The following is a 24,642-nucleotide window of genomic DNA, read 5'->3' on the forward strand; positions in this document are numbered from 1 at the left end:
AAATGGGGAAGGGCAGGAAGGAAAAAATCTCTCTCAAGTGTGAAGGGAAAAAACACAGTTTTCATTTGAAATAAAATGGAGATGCGATGCTTAAATTGATTTCCAAGTTTCCTTTCTTGACCAACCCCCCTCCAATGTTCTGTGATTAGTCAAAGTATCTCCACATCAAAGAAGGCAAATATTCTCCACAGTTAAAAGCAGAAGAGCCTTGGCCCTTTGCTGAAAATTTGTTGAAGACGGCTTGTCAGTGACCTCATATTGTCTCAATTAGAAACTATTCGAAAAGAAAGGTCTCTATTGTGTTTCAATGCCTTTTTCCTCTTTACAATCAAACTATCACTGAGGTGCCTAGAATCTTCCATCCACAATGTACACTCAAGCTATAGCTGGAAACCAAATATTTAATGGTTCCCTTGCAACCCTGCCACGTTCATTAGCCAAGGAAACTTCAGCAAAAGTTGGCAGAGAAATGGGAAGAAATCTGAATCCACGCTGAGATTAGAAAATGTGTGATTAACGTCAAGTCACAAAGTAGGGACCAAATCAGGTGAGGACACTGAAACTGAAACATACTTTCTGGACTAACAACAGAGTATAGAAGTCTCTGGAAGTAAATATGGGGATTCTGAGGAGCCCAGAATATGAACTTGTGCTTGAAACAATTAGGATTAAGGGGTTGAGCAAGCCCTGGGACACCTGCTGGGTGTGTTGGGCCAGGTTCATACTGCAGAGTGATGCAGGGCAGAGTAGGAAAGAAGTGTGTACATGCCACTTGCCATTCCTGTGACCTGGGCTCCTAGCCTGGAAAAGCCACTGGCGGGGAAGTAGAGTGGAAGAGTGAGAAGTAACCTGTTCTGTAGCTGCTGACCCAAGTCTGCTACTGTACATAGTAGGTGTTATACATTAAATGACTACACAAAAGTCCTACGTCTACAGGATGCACTAAAAATTTTACCTGTGACCTGTGCGTGTACGTGTGTATTAGGGGAGGTGGTCTGGGGTAAGAAAAACAGTAGACTTTTACCTTTATATACTCAGTACCGTTCGATTTTTTTTAACAAGTATGTCTTACTTTCACAATATAAGAAAGTAAATAACAGTCATTCGTAGTGATGGCATCACAACTCTAGGATTTTAAATGTTCAATTCCTCAGCTGCTCTGCTAATTGAGAGGAAGGGGGTCCACTTTCATCTAGGGTCTTCCTCTAGAAATGGCTTCTACTAACATGGAGTATAAAAGTCCGGCACCGATATTCACAATGCTGGAGCCAGCAGATATGCAGTAAGACTGTAACAGATCAAGTATAAAACATCATGAAAAGCAGCCTTTTTCTGGCCTGACATTTCAGAGTTGACTTTTTGCAAGAGAATAATGCATAAGCTTTTCAAAAAGGTGTACCAAGAAACATGAATGCAGACAGATGTATGTATGCACACACATATCATTGGAGACAGTAAGAAAAAGTATTGAGAAAATATTTACAAATCCTCAACACAAGAAATTAAGGATACCTTCCTTAAGGTGAAATTCAGTATTAAGTGTATTTTTTTATTCTCTTGTTAATGAGATATAAAATACAGTTAAAACTTTTGTCTTCCCAGGTCTTATTCCTAACTAACAAAACTATGCATGTCTTCTCTAAATCCATAAGGAAAGCTATGTAACTGGGGATGAAAATCATAATGAAAATAAGTGGTTGTTAGTTCTTCAATTAATTTCTTGAACTCTGGACTCTATTTGAAAGCTGTGATTCTTAGGGCACCTGGGTGGCTCGGTCGGTTGAGCGTCCAAATACAGCTCAGGTCATGATCTCACAGTTTGTGGGTTTAAGCCCCACGTTGGGCTCTGTGCTGAAACCTCGGAGCCTGCTTCAGATTCTGTGTCTTCCTCTCTCTCTCTCTCTCTCTCTCTCTCTCTCTCTCTCTCTCTCTCTTTCTCTGCTCCACCCCCCACTCATGCTCTGTCTCTCAAGAATGAATAAACATTAAAAAAAAATTAAAAAAAAAAAGAAAGCTGTGATTATGAAGATAGACATTTCTTCAACATTTTTTTTTTTTGTCACTAGTGCATGATGTGACAGAGCATGTTTGAAAGGAAAAAAGTCTTCTAAGGATAAGACTAAGTCGAGAATTTGGTTAATACTGTGTTGATGCTTCTAATCTCCGTGGATTGAAGCGGAACAACACAACACGGAGCATTTAATGCTAAAAACCAGGGGGTCACCAAAGGCCTCCACTGCTCTGGGCATATTTGGGCAAGCAAAGCTGGAACCCCAGCCTCTCTGCAGATCAGCTTGTTCAAGATTTCTGAATAGCATTTCTGCTACCAAAATGTGCCCTTGTTTAAAAGTATAGCTAATCTGGCAGCCGTGAACAGTAAAGGTCCACGGTTGTATCACAGAGAAACTCATTCAACACGAAAGTAACAGCCTCCTGTCCCTTGAGCTTTTCTGCAAGCTTTAACCACAGGAACTCTGGAAGCTATTTGGAAGCTGTGAGTATGAAGAAAGAGACATTTCTTCAATGTTTTTTGGTCACTAGCACATGATTTAGCTTGGCTATACACTATTGCGTCTCCAGTCACATACACTGACTAGCTATCTGTTACAAAAAAAAAAAAAAAAAACCCCAAACCAAAAACAAACAGAATTCAACTGAGTAAATCTGAAGATCTCCTTGGCTTAAGTGAATCATCCTAGCTAGCAACATCCTAGCTAGCAAGTGCTGGGGGGTGCTTGGAGGAGATGGTACAAAATGGAGAGTTTTTATAGGAAGGAAGAAGGATGGGACAACAAAGTTAGAAGCAAAAAAAAAAAAAAAAAAGACTGTTCCAGGCTAGAAACTTTCCCTTAAGGGGAAGAGAAGGGGTCTTACCACACAGTTTACCTCATCTTCCTTTAGGGTATGGAGAGGGCCCCTGTGACTGATTACCTCATTGGCACCTATCAGAAATTCCTGACTTACAAAAGGGTGGCAAGAGAGGTTTAAACCCCTCTCTTGGTACACCCTGGAATGCTGAGCTGCCTAAGAAAACTGTACGCAGGGGTGAAGACAGTAAAGGCATAAACAATGCACGCTACTGATGAACTGTGGCAGAGTATTTCAGAGCCAGAGGACTAAAAACAGCATATGCGTCTCGAACTCGGGTGGATAACCCTAACTACCAAAGTAGAACAAATTGAGGCTTGTCAGTCATAACAAATTGCCAAGAGGCTGTGGACACATACCTTACCTCCTGGCCTCCATAGTAGAGGGCGGACCCTACCTGACCATAGGTGGTCTAAGGACACTCCATGTATTCTGTTATTTAAAAGCAAAACTGTAAGGATCTTTCTCATTTATAGATGAATAAACTGAATAATCAAAAATGAAAAAAAAAAAAAAAGAAAAAAAGAAACTCCTGACTTACAAGTTAAGATATATATTTCTGTGGGACGTTGAAATTGCAATTAGGTTAGGCAGTAAGCCCTTTTTGGTGCTTTGGCTTGGCCCAATTAATACCAATTTTGGCCTGTGGTTCTCTTTTTTAACAAATCTTCACAGAGGTCATAAATCTCAAAAGCCTTCCCATGTTTCTTAATATAGCCATAAACACTGAATGGCCTGGGCTCAAAATCTCCATCCTGTTTCAGTGAGCATTTTGACTTTGCCGTATTAAAAAGATGCTATTAAGGGTTTCAAGCCCGTAAGTAACATTTTTATAAGCCCTGAAATGTGTCAGCCTCTTCTGTTCACTAATTACCTTTCAACGTAGATGTTCTTTCCAGTCCCAAGGGAGTAGAGGCTGCAGAGTATGTGGTAGCATGAAATCTGCACATCACCTACTGAAAAGAACAAGCACGAGCAGTCACTTCTAGGCTTCAGTCCCAGCTCTTCACCTCCAGCACATGGAAAGGGTCCACCGACAGAAAGAATGTGCTGGCATCACCCAAGAGCTAAAGCACATGCACGTGTGCCCCCCACCCCCGGCCCTCGCCCCCCCCAACACATGATAGAGCCCTTTCTACCAAATGGTAGCTACTGAACAGAGAGAGAACCCACTGACAGGGAGAACACCCTCCAATGAGCCATCCCACTTCCTTTGGGGACTTTTGATATGAATCACACTGCTTCCAGGGAAAGAAATCATTTGACCAAGGAGATCCACAAGGGTTTTTTTTTTTCCCCAAAAGAGGGAGACACTATGGTTAAATTTTACACATAACAATATTTCCTTTCTTGGAAAGGAAGAATGCAAGAAGTCTGAAGTTTGAATGAGCCTTTTGTCAATTTCCTAGGAAGGTAGGCAGAACATCCTGACCTCTTTAGAGACAGAGCAATGTTTCTCATGTCCACCTGCGTAAGTTCTCTGATGGACATTTTTCACAAAACGGTTCAATCACATCACGATTTCGCCAGGTTTCCTGAGGGAAGGGTATGTTCCACTTAGGAATCCACAGAATTTAATCTATAGGCTACATGCTCCTTTAACGCCTGGAACTCATAATAAGGCAGGGATTAAATGAACACAATGAGAACTAATTTAATTTAAAATTTTCAACAAGTAAATGCATTGTTTCCATGATGTGAAATAATGAGTTTGGATGTTCCCCTATTCCTTTGCCTTCCTCCATGGAAATAACTGATTTTTAGTTGTTCAGGGATATAGAAGTCATAGCCTTGGCTATGGACAACTGTTTAAATTGAATTAAATCATGCGCCAACATTTAAAGTGTGAAACTGAAGCTCGGTGGCAGAGTATTTGCACTAAGGGGCTATATGTGGTACTAAATGCAAACTGAAATAAAACCAACCGACTATGGTCTCTTCTGAAGGCTCAGATAATGAAATGTTAGCAGCTTTCCTTTGCTCCTGGTATCCAATGAATAAATTAGGGCTTCTTAACAGGAAATTTGGTATCTGAAAAACCCTGGGAGCAAACCTATATCCCCTACTGGATTACTCAGATAACCTTTTCAAATTAAGTGGGAACACAATGGCTGACAGCTAAGCTAGTGGGTGGAAAATTCTGGTCCTCAATAACAGTGGGAAAAGATGAAATATTATATACTCAAATTGGGGGATTTCTGCCCCTGTAAGTACCTATTACTCCATTTTTAAACCTAAGAAGGAGAAAGTATGGAATAATTATCTCTATTCCACTTTCTTTCTTTTTTTTTTTTTTTTTTTTGAAGATTATTTATTTTGAGAGATACAGAAAGAGAGCGAACGAGCATGTGCGCAAGTGGGGAGAGGCAGAGAGAGGAGAGACACCCAAGCAGAGCAGAGTCCAATGCAGGGCTCAAACCCACAAACTGTGAGATCATGACATGCACTGAAATCAAGAGCTGAACGCTTAACCGACTGAGCCATCCTGGCGCCCCTCGATTCCGCTTTTAAGGTTAATTCAAGCAAATGAGTCACACACCCTTTTTATCTGGAGCCATGTGCATATAAATCCACAATAGATGGCAATCTGACTTACAGAGTAAATCCACCCCGAACTGATGCTGAGCAACATGCTCAAAGATGGACGTCAGGATGGGGAGCAGAGCCACCGTGGTATAGTTAATATTCTGAGACACGCCTTTAATCTGTGTTCTGGAATGCGTAAACTTCCCGAGCTTCAGATTTTCCGAAGTCTTCTCTAAGTCTTCCGCCGCATTTTCAAAGAAAGCTCGTAACCCAGCCTTCACCAGCTCTGAGCCTGACTTCATGACAGTCCTGTAAGCAAACGATGTTCAAAACCAAAAGCACAATCCTAACCTCTGGCCGACCCCCTTCTTGAAACGGGTGACTTGTAGTTTAACCTGGGCAGACATTTGACACCCTAGTCACCTGACTGACATGGAGTCAGGGGAAGAGGAGAGAGCAGTTAGCATCCAGGAAGCAAGCTGGGTCACACAATCCCAAAGGGGGCTAGCAACTGGACAGTGTTGTCTGTTAGAGGGAGTTGGCACTCGACTCTTCAGGAAGATGTGGAGGAGAGTTTAGAAAGAAACTGATTTTGGTCACTTGCTATTAATAGAATGTCCCAGCAGGCTATATTCCTCTGTAAATTTCTAATTGTAAGGAAGGAGAGGTGAGTTTTTCTTACAGTTCACTATGGGATGAGTAACTTCTTTAAGGAAAGAAATATTGGCTCTCCCATGATGCAGGACCTCTCAGAACAAAGAAATAACTCAGCTTAAGCTTACGTTTCTATTAGCTAGCAGGGATGTCCTAGCTTGGAGAAGGACATTTTTTGTTTCCCACACAACAAAAGTTTATTGAAAAATAAAGTTCCCCCTAGTTTTCTCTACAACTGTGGAAAACAAAGCAGTGTTCTCTATGCTGGTACAGTGCACTTGGACAGCAACACCTTATTTGTAGAATCCTGCACTACGTCACCCCAGAAGCGAACAGGAGAAAATGGTTGTACCAGGAGCTGTTTGGGGACACAGACGCAAATGGCCATTAGCTTAAGGACGTCAAGGTTATGACAGCAACTACAGTAGAAAGGGTGTCACCATCTCCTTTGGCATCGATTATCCTGCTCCTGTCCTGTTAATACTTGGGCATGACAGTAAGCAAAATGCTTCCCAATTTTTCAGAGGGAGAGAGACAGAGCATGAGTGGGGGACAGGCAGAGAGAGAGAGAGAGAGAGAGGGAGACAGAATCTGAAGCAAGCTCCAGGCTCTGAGCTGTCAGCACAGAGTCCGACATGGGACCTGAACCTACAACTGTGAGATCATAACCTGAGCTGAAGTTGGATGCTTAAGCGACTGAGCCACCCAGGTGCCCCTCCGTATTTCAGCATCTTATTCACAAGATTATGACAGCCTTGCTTCAAGGACAGATGCTTTTTATCTCCAGAATTTTCAAGATCATCATCTGTCCTAGCCCCCCGCTCCCCCACCGCTAACCAGAAAAAGAAGAAGAAAGAAATGAGGTAAGTGAGGCTTGCTCCTGGACTGTAAGGATTAACGAGCTATCTTTCTAACTTTCTAGTCTTGGGTTTTTGTCAGGAATGATTATCAAACATGCTGACCTGCATTGAGAAAAAGGGGGGGGGGTACTCTCCCAAAGGCAGTCCACATGCTTCTGGAAATTAAGATTCCTCATCTCAGGTGCACAGAATTTGAGTCCCCTGGGGTGCCTTGGTCTGATCTGCAAACTTGCACTGTCCTAATACCTCCATGTTTGTTTCTAGGGTTTAGACCCCTAAAATCTCTTTTAATTATGCTTAACGTTTTTTTTTTTTAATTTTTTTAATGTTTTATTTATTTTTGAGACAGAGAGAGACAGAGCATGAATGGGGGAGGGTCAGAGAGAGAGGGAGACACAGAATCTGAAACAGGCTCTAGGCTCTGAGCTGTCAGCCCAGAGCCCGATGCGGGGCTCGAACTCACGGACTGCGAGATCATGACCTGAGCCGAATTCGGACGCCCAACCAACTGAGCTACCCAGGCGCCCCAGCTTAACGTTTTTTTGATAACCAGTCTTAGTTTGTAGTAGATTTTCATCTTGTGGCCACTCTCTTAGTTGGTTTCTCTCTTCCTCATATCGTTTTGGGAAGTGCGTCATCCTCCCAACTTTGACAAGGGCTCTACTCAAAGAGTGTGTTCAAGAAAGTTCCCTGTCTTTCCCACTACCTCATCAGATCATTTATGTTTAAAAAATTTTTTTAATGTTTTACTTTTGAGAGAGAGACGGAGCATGAGCGGGGGAGGGGCAGAGAGAGGGAGACACAGAATCGGAAGCAGGCTCCAGCCTCCATGCTGTCAGTACAGAGCCCGACATGGGGCTCAAGCTCACAGACTGAGATCATGACCTGAGCCCAAGTCAGATGCTTAACCGACTGAGCCACCCAGATGCCGCTAGATCATTTATGTTTATATTACCAGAACTTAACATGTACGTTTGTTAAAATTTCCTTTCCCTTTCAGCCATCTTTCCTGCAAGACCCTCAGGTCATGGGTTTAAACCTGTCTTTGCCTCTGATCTTTTTATCACACATCCCCTGCATTCCCCTGCTTGGCTGCTTTGGATTCAGAGTGTTATGGTTCCCTTCTCCCAGGATGCTTGTGGCCTCACCACCTATCAGGCAGCTCTTCCCTTTTTGTGGATAATGAGGTATAAAGCGGCACTTTGCTATATTATATACTTTATCTTCTGAAAGATCAACTTCTCAGGAAGAGAAGACAAGAATTGATCAAATGTTCAGCTTTTAGCGTGCGGTACACACCCTGACAGTGGCCCTCCATCATGTGAACTGAAAGATGGAGAGTGCTAATGTCAGGTGAAGATTCATCTCTTCCCTGTCTCCCCTCCCTCTCCCCAGCTCCTGCAGAGCTGTGGCACATCTCCTCTTCTGTACAATAAGTGAGAAGAGAGGGTCACAGAGGGAGTCTTGAGAAACTACTGGAAAAAACTGGGCAGACTTACCTTGTGTCAAGTGTCTGAGCTAAGATGTGAAGACAGCTCACCATTGTAGTAGAATCACTTCCTAGAACAAAAAAATATCACTGGTGACTCCCCAAACCCTTCAGCCTGTCTTTTTTCTAATGTTTATTTATTTTGGGGGAGAGCATAAGCAGGAGAGGGGCAGAGGATCCAAAGCGGGCTCTGTGCTGACAGCAGTGAGCCCGATGCACGGCTCGAACTCACGAACCATGAGATCATGACCTGAGCCAAAGTCAGACGCTCAACCTACTGAGCTACACAGGTGCCCCCAGCCTATCTTTTAAATGCAATCTTCTCATATGCACAAACCACATCCCGGCATAATTAACCATCAACACTAAGAGTGCCAGACCTATGTGCTGGGACAATGCATTTATCTTCGGCCTGACACATACACTGTTTGATGGATGTTAGAGGCAGAGCTTAAAACATTCATCGGTGTGGAAAATTTGAGCTGTTGTAGGGGTAGAGAGGTCATTTATCATACTTCAGATCAATTTTCTATGGCAAATTTAGGTGACACCTTAGTCCTAAGGCTCAGGTTGTCTGTAGGCACCAGAAATAAAGGCAAAATGCAAGTGAAGGATAATTACAGGGAGGAGTGAGGCTTTGAGAAATACTCCTCTTCACTTACCAAAGAGGGAAATCCTGTGTCGAACAAGAGCAGCGAGTTTGCAGAACAGGCTGAAGCAGAAAAGAAGGCGAGTAGGAAAGGCACAGAAATCCAAGGTCTTACTCGTACCCTCCCTACCCCAGGCCCCCACACTTTAAAACAAAGAGCACAGAATGACCCTTGAGCAAGATGCACTGTGTTCCTCTCAAAGGATCCTCTGGACCACATTAGAAAAACATATGCTTTCCAGTTCCATCCATGTTGCTGCAAATGGCCAGATTTCATTCTTTCTCGTTGCCAAATAGTATTCCATTGTACATGTAAACCACATCTTCTTTATCCATTCGTCAGTTGATGGACATTTAGGCTCTTTCTATAATTTGGCTATTGTTGAAAGTGCTGCTATAAACATTGGGGTACAAGTGCCCCTGTGCATCAGCACTCCAGTATCCTTTGGGTAAATTCCTAGCAGTGCTATTGGTGGATCATAGGGTAGAGTGTTATGCTAAGTGAAATAAGTCAGGCAGAAAAAGACAGATACCATATATTTTCACTCATATGTGGGTCCTGAGAAACTCATCAGAAGACCATGGGGGGGGGGGAAGGGGGAAAAAAGTTACAGGGAGGGAAGGAGGCAAACCATAAGAGACTCTTAAATACTGAGAACAAACTGAGGATTGATGGGGGGTGGGGGAGAGGGAAAAGTGGGTGATGGGAATTGAGGAGGGCACTTGTTGGGATGAGCACTGGGTGTTGTATGGAAACCAATTTGACAATAAATTATATATAAAAAAAAGAAAAATGTATGCTTCCCACTGTCTTGTGGGACAGTCATGAAGGCACCTTGGAGGCAGCCCCCACCCCAAAGAAAATAATCTGCAACAACTAGAGTATTTTGCAGTAACAAGGTTACTGCCAACAACCTCTTGCTATACAGTCCCATGTGCTGAAACATCCATTTGTAGGACATCCAGGAGTAAATGAGGGTTCTGAAAGGGATCATGCTTTTCCCACTGTTGCAATGGATTGCAAACCATTTTGCAGCCTTCTCTGGGGGTGTGAGGCTTTAGTTGGGAGGTGGGGAAGAAGGTGGGAACAGAAGAAAGTTAATGGTTCAGGCACAGGGGGATATGATGTTGAATAAAAACATTTTAGGATATTGCTTTCCTGTGTCATTTCCTATCAGTCTGTGGGCCTGACTGAGTAGCTGTCCTCACTGTGCCCCGGGAAGTTAGGAAAGCCCATCTGCTATGCTTTTGTGCTTTCTGACCCTACTCCACCCTTTCACCCATCTTTTCTACCCCAGAACCCCTTGGAGGTCCAGCTGTATCTTATCATTTTACTTTCCATGGTATCTAGCAGAGAGCCCTGTGCAGTTAGAAAAGAGCTCCATAAACGTATGTGAATATGCCATGGATGGACCCTTGCCCACTACAGCCGTAATTTGTCCTGAACTGCCAGTAGTTCTTGGGGAGAGAATGCTCAGAACTCTGACACTATGTGACAGTGGCACAGCTAGACAAGAACTTTGTAGTCCCTTGAGAAAGCAGTCCTTGCTGGTGGAACAGAAAAGGGAAGTTAGAATAAAAACACCTGATACAGGCCAAGGGCTTCCAAGGCGAGATTGAGCTGAAGTCCTTCCCAACCTCTCACTCATAGCTTGTCACGGGCTCTCTGACCCACAACAGGGGCAGAAGTCTTTTTGGGGACAGCTCAAACTGAGAAGAAACACATCCTGAGTGTTGGTGGAGATCAAAACTTGCTCGCCTTTATGTACTGAAGTGCTGAATCATGTATGTTCACTAACCGGAATTTAAATAAAAACTTAAAAAAAAAAAATAACACAGACTTGCTCACTTTTAAGTGGCTTTCAATTAATGCCCTGAGTCTACTGGGCTGTTGACTAGAAAATCGCAGCCAAAGTTGCCCTGTGGTTAGTCATCTGTTTTTGCAGTGGGAATAATTTGGAAACCCTGGCCTAGTGCTTCAGAGAACTCAGAGTAAGTTAATAGAAATCTGACAGACTGCTAATACGAAATTAAATAATGGACTGCTTTTTTGTGTTTCTCATCGTGTGTACTTTTTTTAAAAAAAGTTTATTTTTGAGAGAGAGAGAGAAAGAGAGAGAAGAGAGAGAGGGAGAGCCAGAGATTTCGAAGCAGGCTCCATGCTGTCAGTACAGATGTGGGGCTCGATCTCACCAACCATGAGATAATGACCTGAGCTGAAATCAAGAGCCTGATGCTTAATAGACAGAGACACCCAAGTGCCCCTCACTGTGTCCACTTAAAAATAAATTTAATGTTTATTTTTGAGAGAGAGAGAGAGAGGGCACACGTGTGCAAGAGAGGGAGAGGCAGAGAGACAGAGGGAGACAGAGAATCCTAAGCAGACTCTGTGTGGACAGCAGAAAGCCTGACCCGAGGTTCAAACTCAGGAACCATCAGATCATGATCTGAGCTGAAACTAAGTGCCGGGCACTCAACTGACTGAGCCACTCAGGCACCCCTCATTGTGCCCATTTAAAAAAAATTTTAATGTTTATTTATTTTTGAGAGGGGCGGAGGGGGCAGGCAGACACAGAATCTGAAGGAGGCTCCAGGCTCTGAGCTGGCAGCATAGAGGCCAGCATGGGGCTCACACACACAAACTGTGAGATCATGACCTGAGCCGAAGGCTGATGCTTAAGCACCTGAGCCACCCAGGCTCCCCTCATTGTGTCCATTTTTAAAAGACATATGTATTTGATAAAAAAAAAAAAAATCATGGAGTTGGGGGAGGGGGATAGCCTGGAGGAACATGAGTGCCGTGGCTCTACTCTGACTAGCTGGGCTGTCCTGGTGAAGCCACTTAGCTGCTCTGGGCATCACTTTTCTCACCTGTAAGTAGACAGTTATCACAAGATCCTCTTACTTTTTAGAATTAGAATTAGGGGCTGATAAACTCAGATATTTCTGGTGAAATGCTTCAAAGTGGACGCATGCTCAGTACGAAGTAACATTATTTTTAAAAAGTGCATTTTTAGAGAGAGCGAGCTCGCACGCACGTGTGCACCTATGTGCACGAGCTGGGGAGGGGCAGAGAGCCAGAATTCCAAGCAGGCTGTCAGCACAGGCTTTGAACTCACGAACCCGTGAGATCATGACCTGAGCTGAAATCAAGAGTTGGCCGCTTAATTGACTGAGCCACCCAGGTGCCCCAAAACAACATTTTTCAAACTAAACCAGACGGTTAGGTCCTTTGATCCTAATACTAACCTGGCTCCCCTGGCTGTCAGAAGCACTTGCCCAGGCATACCAAGGCCAGTTAAGTTTTCAAAGGCCCCCTCTTGTCCCCTAGGGGGCCCATAATTTAAGCAGAAGTCCTTAGGCCAGTGTTATGAGGGGCCAGAGTCCCCAGGTGCTTGCCCATCTCAGAATTTGCAAGTGATAAATTAGAGGGACCACAGGGAGAGAGTGTGGTAGCACTGGCGAAGGGCACCAGATGCAGAAGAGGTGAGGCAGAGGTGGAGGATGCGGACACGAGGGGTCTGGAGGTGGAAAGCATTTGGTGCAGACACAAGCGCTTCTGTGGGAGGGGAGCGAGCACACGATGGATTTGGAAGCTATTTGCGAGGCTGATCAGATCCAGGTTGCATTCCAGCCATGACAAATGGTGGCTGGCTGAACAAATGTTACATTTCCATGAATTAATAATCTAACAAAAATAGATGAAGAAGACAGACACACCTGCCCTCTGTTGGATTATCAGAGTATCTCACTCTGCCTCTCATTTCTCTACCTTCTTACAAAATACACCAGCTAATCCTGAAACTATTTAGGAAGTCTTTGGTCGGTAACTGACGCTACGGGTATCTCATTTTGAAAGCGTGGGCTCCTCCTCTCTTACTAAGTGAAATTAAGTAATGACTGTGCAGAAAAAATGGCACTCAACGTGGATAGAGACGACTCTCATTCTTGCCCTCACTTACTCCCTGGGTCACTTCAGGCACCAGCGTGAACCTGACCAAACCTCAGAGTCCCTATCTGCAAATTGGAGAGCATATACAGGCAGTTCTTAGAACACTGTGAGGTTTCACAATGATATTTGCAAGAGTTATAGCCCATTTGTGTAAGTATGAAAAATGATCTCACTGCTTAGCCTTGTGTTTAATAAATGTTAGCTAAATCCTAAGGTTGAATATCCTCACAAGGATGATGGTATTTAACAGCTGGGCCTTTCTAAAGTATATTGTATGCTGTTCACCATCAACGGCTGCTAGGGAAAGAGTTGACTGCTTCTGTTACAGTTCTTAACTCTGCCGTTTAGAAGTCTAACCCATTCCTTGTCATCCTAAATCACATATGGAGAAAACCGGAGGCACGGTAGAATTCATCTTTTAGCCTGCTCATAAAGCACTCCCTTTGCTCTCCTCTCCCTTGAGGTATCCACACGTTACGCCTAGCGGAATGAGGACGAAGGCTGGTGTTCCAGATGCATTTTTTTTTCCTATTAGGAATTTAAATTGAATTATGTTGCTCTAGATTTCAAATATCAGATCATCCACAATAAGACTTGTAAGATCTGATTCTTTAAAACAAATTTAAACTTAAAAAGCCTGTAAGAATGGGATGGAAGCCAGCATTAATCTTGTTTCTTCTCAACGTTGTGTGTTTGCTTGTCCAAGCTTCAGAATTGACTTTGCCTTTTTCTAAATGTTATTTCAGGATAAAAGTTGATCTGAGTATATAAAATTTTCCCAAGCCCTACTGATACATCCAAACAGTGCATTTCTCTTGGTTGCCAAAATAATACACAGATAAGTATGAATATAATTACTTTCAAAACCAGGAGGATAACCAAAACCTCTGTGCTACCAATCATCAGATCACAGTTCATTTCTCCGAAGGATTCGCCATTTAGTCTCCAGGAATCTGGGGTTTTACATAGGTCACGTCAGCACCATGACCTTGTCATTTGTAGACTCACCTGGCCACCATTTCTTTCTCCTTATGGGAGGCATAGCCACTGCTGCTGAGGGGTTTTAGAGGGGATGACAGGAAGTAGAGGCGGTGATTGGTGAAGTACTGGTCAACCAGCGGGAGGAGAACCTGGAAAATCCACCATAAATGAACTTCTAGAAAGTTCATCAAAGCCCCTCCTTCAGTTCCTTTGAAAAAGTTCATTTTCAGGGAGCAAAAAGCCTCTGAACACAGGTCCTGGAATTTCCAGGAATCTCTACCCAGTGAATTGCAGTTTCCACCCCATTTTCCTCTTGTACACCTCAAACCAGAGGCCTTGGGGATATGGGAATGGAGAAGGTCACTGACTGACTGAGGGTCCAGAGAAATATGCATATGGCCCTGAGCCAGTATTTTCAGGATAGTCTGGTGGGTCATGGTACTTCTTGGGCACGGCATCCAACAGGGACACTTGGGGAAGGGCCTACCACTTTCAGCCTTGAGCCTTTATGTCTCTGTTTCTCGGGCACAGTTATCCCAAGGCCTCATGTGCATTCAGCCCTCTGAGTAGGGTTGTTTGGAAGAGACTGCTCATCACTGGTACCCAAATTCATCCTTCTCTTCTTTTAGCAATAGAAACCCCCATGTTTTAGGTGGGCATGGGGTCGCCCAGCTACAGAATGCATCACCCAGATTCCATGGTGGCTGGGTGAAGCTAGAACAGCTGAGTTCTAGTCAATGGGACAGATCTTTAAGAGAGAAGGGGCCTGTCCTCCCCTTTCCCACTGATGTGACATAGGTGAGCCCATCTGGACCCCATTGACGTACATCACACTTGAGGTGATGGTGGGGCACCAGGAGAGGACAGTACCAGAGTCCCTGGATGATGGCATGGAGAAGACCAGGCTTCCTACCACCTCAGTCGACCTACCTGCCCCTGGACTGTTCCACAACAGAGAAACACATGTCCAGCTCATCAAAGCCAATGGAGTTTTGCCTATCTTTGTTAGATTAGCTTAGCGGACACCCTACATTGTACAGATTCTAAGAAGACAGTAATTTGGTTAAATGCAGGGAATCACTTACTTTGGCAAAGAATTTGATCTCCTGGTCATGGGGAGACTTTTCAGTTTTCCCACTGCTGACAATGGCTTCTGCAAAGACAAAAGTAACACAAAGTTGGCCATAGTTAAAACAAACACAAAAACAACCACAGCATTTTAGAAACAGAGCAACTTTCCTCAGGGTCATGGAAAGGCCATTTCATTTTTACAAAATATCTCGTATTTTACAAAGTACTTTATAGCTGTGTTGGCTAGGTGTTTCTTCTGTCAGTTCTCTAAGCTGTTTTAGTGCCCTTTCTTCTACTTTGTTGATGAGAAAGCAGCTTCAGAGAGGTTGAGTCATATGCCCACAGTCACAAAGCAAAATAATGGAAAAGTTAAAATAGGATGAATTATATGAAAAAAATGACAAGTGGCTCAAACCCTGAAACCAAGGATGAAACAGATTTTTTTTAAAGAGGGGGACAAAAATCTCAGCCACCGTTTCCCCCCCAAAACCTATGATGTCTCAATGAATTACGAACAGCTACAGTATGAAAGCATCATCCCTTGATAAAGGAATACCACATTCTTTTTGAGATTATGAAATATTAAGGGAAGCACACATTTGGGGGATATTTCACAATGATACTTACCCAAATGGGCAATAAACTCTTGGGCGGAATCAACATATTTCAGGATCTTCTTCAAAAATTTATAGGCAAACCTCTTTTCCATGGAGGAGGCATCCAGCTCCATATCCTTCATACCTCTAGGTTGGAAATGGGTAAATCCCAGGAAGTAACAGAGATGACTATGTGACTTCGGAGCATCAGCAATCCTATCTGTGTTGACTTTACTTTCCAAACGTTAATGGTTATTCTGGCCTAGTGACCTGCTTTGTCATTTGACTGATTCCCCTTGCACTTGGAACCTGAGTTTATGAGCACCCAATACCTGCACTATGCTAACGTCTGAAAAGATTTTTCAAAATATCTTTATCATTCATTCAACAAATATCGAGCTGGGGATAAATCGGAGAAGCAAACAAGATCCCTGCCTCCATGGAACGTACAGACTAGCTGTAAATGGACACAAATAATATATAGCACAAAATATAAATTACGTGGAATGCTAGAAGCTAGTAAGTTTTGTGAAAAAAGAAAGATTAAAGCAGTATGAAAAGGCCCAAGGTGGGGGGGCAAGCAGACTGTAGTGTTACATGGGGCCATCAGTGCTGGCTTCATTGGGAGATGACATTGGGGTAAAGGCTTGAGGGAGGTGAGGAGGTGAGCCATATAGACATCTGGGGAAGGAGTTTTCCAGGCATACGGACTGGTGGTGCAAAGGTCCTGAGGCAGGAACATGCACACCGAGCTGAAGGAATATGGCAGATGCTAGTGTGGATGGAATGGATGTGAGCAGGCAAGCAGAGAAACAGGAGGTGGTTATTAAATCATTAGGGCCCTACGGGCCATCCTTAGAATTTTGCTTTAGCTCTGAGATGGGAAGCTACTGAAAGTTCTGGATAGAGGAATGACTTACATTACAAATTACTTTAATTGCTAGGTTTAAAACTGATGGTGGGGGGCAAGGGTTGAAGCAGGTGCCTGGATAGGAGGCTCTTACAGGAATGATGGTAACAGCATGGAAGGGGTGAGAATGGTCACATTCTGGATATCGTTTAAAGCAGAACTATCAGGATGTCCTGAAGGACTGGATGTGGGTTGGGGGAAAAAGAGGAGTCAAGGCTTTTGGCTTGAGCACCAGGAAGAATGGGCTGCCGTGGCGTGATGGGGAAGCTGAGGATGGAGCAGGTCAGAGATACGGATAGCGGGAAACGAGTTCTCCTTACTGACGGGGCTCTGGCTTCCTTGCCTGCACACCCAAGTGCCCTCCGTAGGGGCTGGCGCATGGTAAACAGCTACTAGGCTATGTCTGCTGAGTTCAACCATCTTTTTCCTTTCCCCCCTTATTTCCTTGATTTCCTTTTTAGTTCTGGTAAAGAGGAATTTTTCATTTCTGTAAGCAAGTTATTTATCAGCAAACCACAGCGCACATTCCTCTGGGTGTTAAGAAGAGGATTAAAACGACGAAGGGAGCGTTTCTCAAATGCTTCCCCAGAGGTGGTCTCCTGCTGTCTGACCTTTCCTGCTTCACAATATGGCAAATAAGTTTTGCTATTTTTTCACAGGCGCTACGAGAGAAATATTTGTATGGGTTTTTATTTTTTATTTTATTTATTATTATTCTTTTTTTTGGCCACTCTGTGGCAAAATTCTGTAGGAGACTAAAACAAGAAACAGCAGTTGGCTCAGCAAACGTTTCTTTCAGAAGGAATGGCTATATCAGATAGGAACCCTGGCTTGTTTTGTCTCTCTTCAAGGGACTCAGCGAGCATGACTTAAGGAGCAAAGCCCACCAGTGACATCTGACCAGTGAGGAAACAGGTTCTAGGTTCAAGCAGCTAAGACCCTATTCATATATCATCCTCATCTAGATCATTCTGACAAGCACAAGTTTGCGATAAAAACTCAGGAAATCTTGATGCATTCAGTCTCCTCAGTGGTGCTGTGTCTTCAAAGAATCTGTTCTCTGTGTTCAAAGACTGTTTATGTCCATTTTGCTCACTATTGCTCTTATGTAATTTAATCAAATATTGTCTAAAACAAAAACAAAATAGAAATTTGAAGACAATTGCTGATTCTGTGAGAACTAGGCTGCACATTTTGCAAAGACATGAAACTGTGTTTCCAAATACATGTTTCTGAAATAGGTATAAGCGAGATAACTAGCTGTAGAAGACAAGAGAGGAAATTGAAAAAAAAAATCTATAAGGGGGCACCTGGGTGGCTCAGTCGGGTAAGTGTCTGACCCTTGATTTTGTCTCAGGTCATGATCTCACGGTTCAGGAGTTCGAACCCTGCGTTGGGCTCTGTGCTGACAGCCTGCTTGGGATTCTTTGTCTCTGTCCCTCTCTCTCTCTCTCTCTCTCTCTTGTTCTCTCTGCCCCTCTCCGGCTTGTGTGTGCACACGCTCTCTCTCCCCAAAATAGACATTTTTAATAATCTGGAAGATACTGCACTTCTACGGTTTTGTATATGCCATAATTCTTGCCGTTCTGCAAAGAAGCCCAAGTCCCAAAGGTCTGACGATGCCCTATGGATATGCTTTAGAAGGCCAATCGATAAAACAATATACAAAGAGAAGCTTCAGGGGCTTATAGCACAAGATTTGTGAATGAATGCATGTTTATATGTTTCAATTTCAAATTAAATGTTTAAGGTGTACATGTATAATTTGTCATGATTCTTTGCTATAACTGAGCTTTAAAAATTGATATTGACTGGTCCTGTTTAGGTCAGAAAAGATGGCTTCATGCTCCCCAATAAAAGTTTTCTCATTTCAGAATACTGACCATTATCCTGTCTCCCGTCTATTTTGCAGACAGGCGATTAAATACCTGGGGAAGGAGAGACCACGTCCACAAGTCCTCCCTGCCCCCCTAACATCACCTGGAAGATGACTTACCTAGAAACCACGATGCCGTTCACCTGGAGGAATTTAAACAGGTCCTGTGCCTTTTCTCGGTCCCTGAACTTCTCCTTGGCTGTCAAGGTGTCATATGGTACCAACAGAGGGTGACTGCCGCCACCTGGGGACAAGAAAGTGAGAGATGACCAACTCTTTGGCCCTTCCTTTGCACTTCCGGGAAAATGTACCTGCCGCACCCCCAGCTCCCCTCCTGCAGGGGGCACCGGGAACCTGGCTCACCTTTGCTCTCCAGCTCCAGCTTCTTCTTCTTGGCCCAGATGTTGTGATAGTTCTCGGCCACGACCTCCACCATTCCCTGTGTCCCACCAAAGAGACAACAGTCAGAGCAAAAGCAAAGAAGAAAAATGGGTCCATATCTGCTGGGCTGTTTCAGGCAGCCTCGGGAACTGAGCACCACCAAATGCTAACAGCACATCGCGAAGTGTCTCCCATCATTAATTAGTCTGTGTTTATGCACCTCATTAGTTTTTATAGCTTCCCCTCCATACAGAAAACAGCTTCTAATTCTGTCCTTCCCTTATAACTTATTATCCTGGCAGTCTGATGCATTTATGAGACACACACATTTCCATCTGAAACTGCATTCTGGCAGGACTTGAACATTTTACTCCTGACCTGAAACAGGGAGATGGCAGTGGGTGTCAGGATCCCCCCAAAACCCTTACCTTAGCAGGCTAAAAATAATCACATCTTAGAGAAATGGCTGCAAATACAATTGTTCAAAGAGAGTTCATCTTTCTAAGGCTCAGAAAATAGTGACCTGGAATCAAGGGTGTACGTTGGAAAGACACTTTCTCTAAGGTCCAAAGGGCTGGTCTGACAGACTGTCTGGGGAGTATCTGCCCGGGGTTGGGGCCAATCCTGGCCACCGATGTATGCGGGAGGGGAGGGATGGGAGGAGGCAGCTTGGGGCTTTTAATTTCATCCTCTTGGTTGTACGCCCCTGAATTCTGCACCAACATGGGGCACTCAAGTGAATCTTCCACAGGACATGAGATATGCAAGTGCCCTTGCAGCTGTCGGCACCTGCTGGGACCAGGAAGTCACCCTCACCCCAGTGGGGGCTGCTCCACGGGCTTTCTCCTAGCTCTTATTAGTTTTGTTCCAAGTTTTTTTTCCTCCTAGCTGTTAGTTCTGTGTGTTGATACAGTAATTTGCAGTTTCTTCCTCCTTTTAGTGAGTCATTACCTGTGATGATGGCCCTGGAAGAAGTACAAAGCCTGGCCTGCTTAGATAACCGGTTTATTCTACCCGAGACTTGCCTTGTGGCCCTTGCCCAGTCTGGTTCTTTTCAATTCTGATATTTCAGTGGTGACATGTTCTAGGCTTTCTCCCCTCTCCTCACTCCTTTTTCATTTATTTTAATTTTTTAAAGAGCCCTTCTCTCCCTAGGGTCACTATTTTTTTTTTAAAGATTCTTTTTAAGTTTATTTATTTATTTTGAGATAGAGAGCACAAGCAAGGGAGGAGCAGAGACAGAAGGAGAGAGAGAATCCAAAGGAGGCTCCATGCCGTCAGCAGAGAGCCTGATGTGGGGCTCAGTCTCACGAACCATGAGATCATGACCTGAGCCGAAATCAAGAGTTGGATGCTCAACCGACTGAGCCACCCAGGTGCCTCCTCACTCCTTTTGAACAAAACTCTTTGGAGGGTAATATGTCCTGCACTTGGGGGCTTTAGAAAGCAAACTGTTCTGGAAGCACCAACACTGACCTGGAGCTCCCTGGAGAGCACAACGTTGGAGAGGTCCAGGGGAGCAGGACTGTAGCTGTTGCCCTGGGAAAGCAAAGGCAGAATCACTGGGTTTGCCATTATTTTCCTTACTCTTATCAGTATCCTGACTTCAGCTACCAAAGATGTATCCCTGAAAGATCCCCAGGTTTCATTGTTGGTAGTCCTCGCCCCTGACACACCAGGGACAGATTTCCCAGATTCTCTGGGGGTTCCTCACTGGCCCAGTGTCGGCCCCGGGCATGCTGTCATACCTGGCTGGCCTGGGACACGCTCCGAAGCTTCTCATTTTCCCGCTGTTGCACCAGGGCCTCTCCCTCTTTGGTCCTCTCCACAGACCAGCCCACAGCCAGCATGGTTTTCAGGGACTCTCTAGCAGGCCAGCGGTAAATTTCCTTCTCCTGGAAGAAAATCCAGGCAGAAGAGCTTTGCAGAGCACGCCCCTGCACTATGACAGGCCTGACTCCCTGGAAAGTTGCCCCCACGGTGGACGTGGTTGCAGCTGGCTCCAGCCTCCTCTCTCACTAGGTCCAAACACCCTCTGCGACATCTCACCTGAAACATGTCATTGTCAGTCTTTCTAACTTTTCCAAGTGCAAGACCCTATAGTCTCCTGCCTCTGGAGGAAACGTACCAGACATTATCCACAGTTTATGGATAAAGAGGAGCAAGAATAGGAGAGTGACTCCTCATGCTCTAGTCACTGTTTCAGTTGGGACATGAGGGAATCCATCTGCACAAAACTCTCGTTTGTGCTTGGGAAGTAGAGTTTCTTAGATTTAGAATTCTCTTGAGCTCTGCACCATTTTACAAATGGCCGGTACACCTACAGAGATACATATGCCATCCTTTATGTGTGACATAAAGCTGAAAGCTTACGAAGAACTCTTATTGATACCAAGATAGGAATTCGGAATTGAGTTGAATCAGATTTAATAATAATAATAATATCATCTCAAAGACACCTGTCCATACTTCCCTAGGGGTCCTTCTCTCTACTCCCTTCATCTGTCACAACTGGAAGTTATTTCTACCTTAGTTTTCTCCAGCAATTCAATGCTTCCCCAACCCCAAATCCCCCACGTCAACAGTCTGACAAAAGCCCTTCCTAGTCCTGTTGCAAGTGAATTACGAATGCATTTTGGCTCAGCCTCCAAGGGCTAAACAGTGCTTCTCCATCCGGTGGGTGCTCAGGGCCAAAGAACAGAATGTGAGGATGGGCTCCTGGAAATCGGTCCTTGAGGGTCTTGCCCACTGGTGAGTTTCTGAGGAGTTTATGTAAACTTGAGAATGAAATGTGCCCTGAATTCCTCTGACCACCTGATAAAATTCTCAAGTAAGGACAATCAGCATGGCCACTCAGTGCTACCAGAGGCGAGTTTCCTACCTTTTCTGTTAATGTCTTGAAAGGCCTTATCAGTGGATGGGTCTTCACATTTTCATCCAGGGAAATTCCATATTTCCATCCATTCTGACTCTGTAGAAATGTTCTCAGTTCAAATATCCTTGGCATCCAAAGAGCCCTCCTATATGACCCAAATCCCAGCTTCTATTTTCACTGAACAAATGGAATAATGGGATGTGACAGAGCTTGAAAATTCCCCTCCAAAATGTCTAATTGATCCTTTAAGGCCATTAAGCTCTCTGCCCCCCTGGATTTTGAACTCTGCCCCCTTTATTTCTTCTTGTTTCAGCAGCTGTCCTCGCTGCTTACTCGCTTGTGTTTCAGACAGAAGGATGTTTCAAAAGACCCGAGAACAACGCTTCTCAGGTCAGTGTGTCATGTTCACAGGCAAGGAAAGAAGTCAAGGCTAAAGGCATCTGAGGACTGGTCCCACTGCCCACTGCTTGGAGGAGGCTGACCTGACTTGCATTGCTTGTCTGCCAACCCTAGGGAACAATTGTAGCAAGGCAGGTCTTCTAGCATCATAGAAGTTTAAGAATTTCAAAATCCATTCAACAAACATCAGCTGAATGCCTACTACATTAGGTGCCAGACTCTGTCCCTGGCACTGGGGATACAGAGGAAAGTAAGAGCCCCTGAATTGTCGTAACCTCACAGTTCAAAGACTCCTGGATGTTCTTTCTCAGGCTCTGCCTCAGCCCATGCATTAATGTGTATGTTTCTCAAGTTTCTGTCCCTTCTCAAAGGTACACCCTCCCTGGTAGATGTAATCCAGGCCCACGGTCCATAGGTGGCCTAATCTCAAATCAGGATTGCAGCCCAGATCTCTTCCCTAATTTTCAAACATATTTAAGTTCTATTTGGATGTCCACAGGTACCTCCTCACATGCCTGAAACAGAACCCAGCATTTTACTCCTCTAGGGGGCCTCTCCTCTTGGGTTCCCTGGATCTCAGTGAATGGCACCAGCTACACTCACTTTCCAAGCCAGAAGTGTGAGAATCTTCCTCGATGCCCCCTTCTTCTCTGTACCAGCTCATATTATGTTCAACTTCCCAGACATATTCATTTGTCTGCCTCTCCCTAGCTTCCTTGCCAGTATTTTAGTTCAGGCCACCATTGGCTCTCACCTGGAGTATTACAATAGCTTCCATGTGGTCTCCCTGCCTCCAGTCTTGACACCTCTCTGTGGACTCCATTTTCTACACCACTGTCAGGCAATATTTATAAAATCACCGAGATCAGGGCACTCTACTGCTTTAAGATTTTCTGACCCCGATCTGTCATCATGGTAAAACCCAAACTCTTTGTGGACTCTAAAGCTACGGCGAGATCTTGTTGACCCTTCTAGACTCATGTCTCACCCTTCTTCATCTGCTCTACTCTGTGATCCCACCATATTGAACTATGGTTCCTTAAAGCCACCAGATTCTCTCTTGCTTCTCTGCTCCCATCTGCTGCTCCCATGGACTGCATTGCACTTGTTACCCTGTGCCTGAACAACTACCTGTCCCTTATCATATAGCAGAGATGTCACCAGCTCAAGGAAGCATTCCTGGACCCCCACTGTTGACTTAGGGACTCCCCTTATGGGTTATGTGCTCTAACCCTGTGCTCATTCCCACAACCTGTATAATGGCTGGCCTATTTTCTTTATCCCACAAGAGTGTGAAGTTCTTGAAAGCAGGGGGAAAATGCTCTTTTCTTTGTTAGATGATCAATGCCCACTTGGCAATGGTGAGCAAACATGTTTCCTTATAAACGTGCTTATAGTCCAGTGGGAGACCGAGAGAGAGATTCATCAAATTCCACACCAGTAAACATGTAGTCAATAACTGGTGAAACTGTTTAATTGTTATAAATATAAATATTAATATAAATATATAAGCTGCTATGAAAACCATGAAGGAAAAGAACAAGATGCTAAGAGGGCCTTTATCTGAGAAATCTGGGAAAGAAGTGTCCTAGGAAGAACTCACATGGGGATGGATATTTGAAGGATGAATTGGTAACTGGTGTTTGTTTGTGTGGGTGCAGATGGGGACCTGGCTCAGAATGAAAAGGGTTTCAGGCTTATTTAGAGTGCGTGTGTGTGTGTGTGTGTGTGTGTGTGTGTGTGTGAGAGAGAGAGAGAGAGAGAGAGAGAGAGAGAGAAAGACAGACACGCTAAAAGGAGGGGATGAGGTTGGAGAGCAGAGGGCAAAGGGAGAGAGGAGGCTGGAGATGGCAGCAGAAGCCAGGTTAGATAGTGTCCGCTATTGGGCGATGTCTGGGATTTTGGCCTTTGTATTAAAAATGGTTAGGCTATTAAGGGATTTTAACAAGGAGGAGGGCTGGACTGGAAAACAGCGGTAGAATATGACTAAATTTACATACTGAAACTAGCACTTGCCAGCAGCGTAAAGGACAGAGTGGAGAAAATGCACGTGGGCAGACTAGTTAGGATGTTACCACCATCATCTGGGCAAAAGATGACTGTAGCTTGGACTAAAGCCATGGCATAGACAGACATACACAAATTCAAGAGAGACTAAGGAGGTAAAATCCACATGGATTAGTAATGGATTGGATACTACTTTGGATTCATGGAGGTGTCCCTTTCCCCTAATTCATAGGCTGGCCAAATGGGCATACGTGAAGACCTTCTAGACCAAGGGTCAGCAAACTGGAACCCTTTAGCCAATCCACCCAACCCCACTTGCTAAATACAGTTTTATTGGAACACACTCTTTCATTTATGTGTTACCTCTGGCTACTTTTGTGTTGCCACAAAAGTGATGAGCAGTTGTAACAGAGACTGCTTGGCCCGTAAAACCTAAAATGTTGACTATCTGGCCCTTTATTTTATTATTTTAAAAAGTTTTTTAATGTTTATTTAGTTTTGAGAGAGAGAGAGAGAGAGAGAGAGAGAGAGAGAGAGAGAGAGAGAGA

The 24,642-nt window shown here is 44.2% G+C and overlaps 1 protein-coding gene across 1 annotated transcript in view; it reads right to left on the bottom strand.

The window, feature by feature from the left end:
- Window positions 1-24,642, bottom strand: part of RYR3 (ryanodine receptor 3) — a 367,593-nt gene that overhangs the window by 81,000 nt on the left and 261,951 nt on the right. Inside the window, exons 53-64 of the mRNA XM_049611650.1 lie at window positions 21,695-21,784; window positions 20,562-20,708; window positions 20,290-20,352; window positions 18,796-18,871; window positions 18,553-18,676; window positions 15,678-15,793; window positions 15,065-15,132; window positions 14,007-14,128; window positions 9,060-9,109; window positions 8,408-8,468; window positions 5,465-5,703; window positions 3,743-3,824 (exon numbers count right to left, since the gene is read on the bottom strand). Of these exons, the coding sequence (XP_049467607.1) occupies window positions 3,743-3,824; window positions 5,465-5,703; window positions 8,408-8,468; window positions 9,060-9,109; window positions 14,007-14,128; window positions 15,065-15,132; window positions 15,678-15,793; window positions 18,553-18,676; window positions 18,796-18,871; window positions 20,290-20,352; window positions 20,562-20,708; window positions 21,695-21,784 (1,238 nt within the window). The remainder of the gene's footprint in view (window positions 1-3,742; window positions 3,825-5,464; window positions 5,704-8,407; window positions 8,469-9,059; window positions 9,110-14,006; window positions 14,129-15,064; window positions 15,133-15,677; window positions 15,794-18,552; window positions 18,677-18,795; window positions 18,872-20,289; window positions 20,353-20,561; window positions 20,709-21,694; window positions 21,785-24,642) is intronic.

This window comes from Panthera uncia, assembly GCF_023721935.1.
Source record: "Panthera uncia isolate 11264 chromosome B3 unlocalized genomic scaffold, Puncia_PCG_1.0 HiC_scaffold_1, whole genome shotgun sequence".
Lineage (NCBI taxonomy): Eukaryota > Metazoa > Chordata > Mammalia > Carnivora > Felidae > Panthera > Panthera uncia.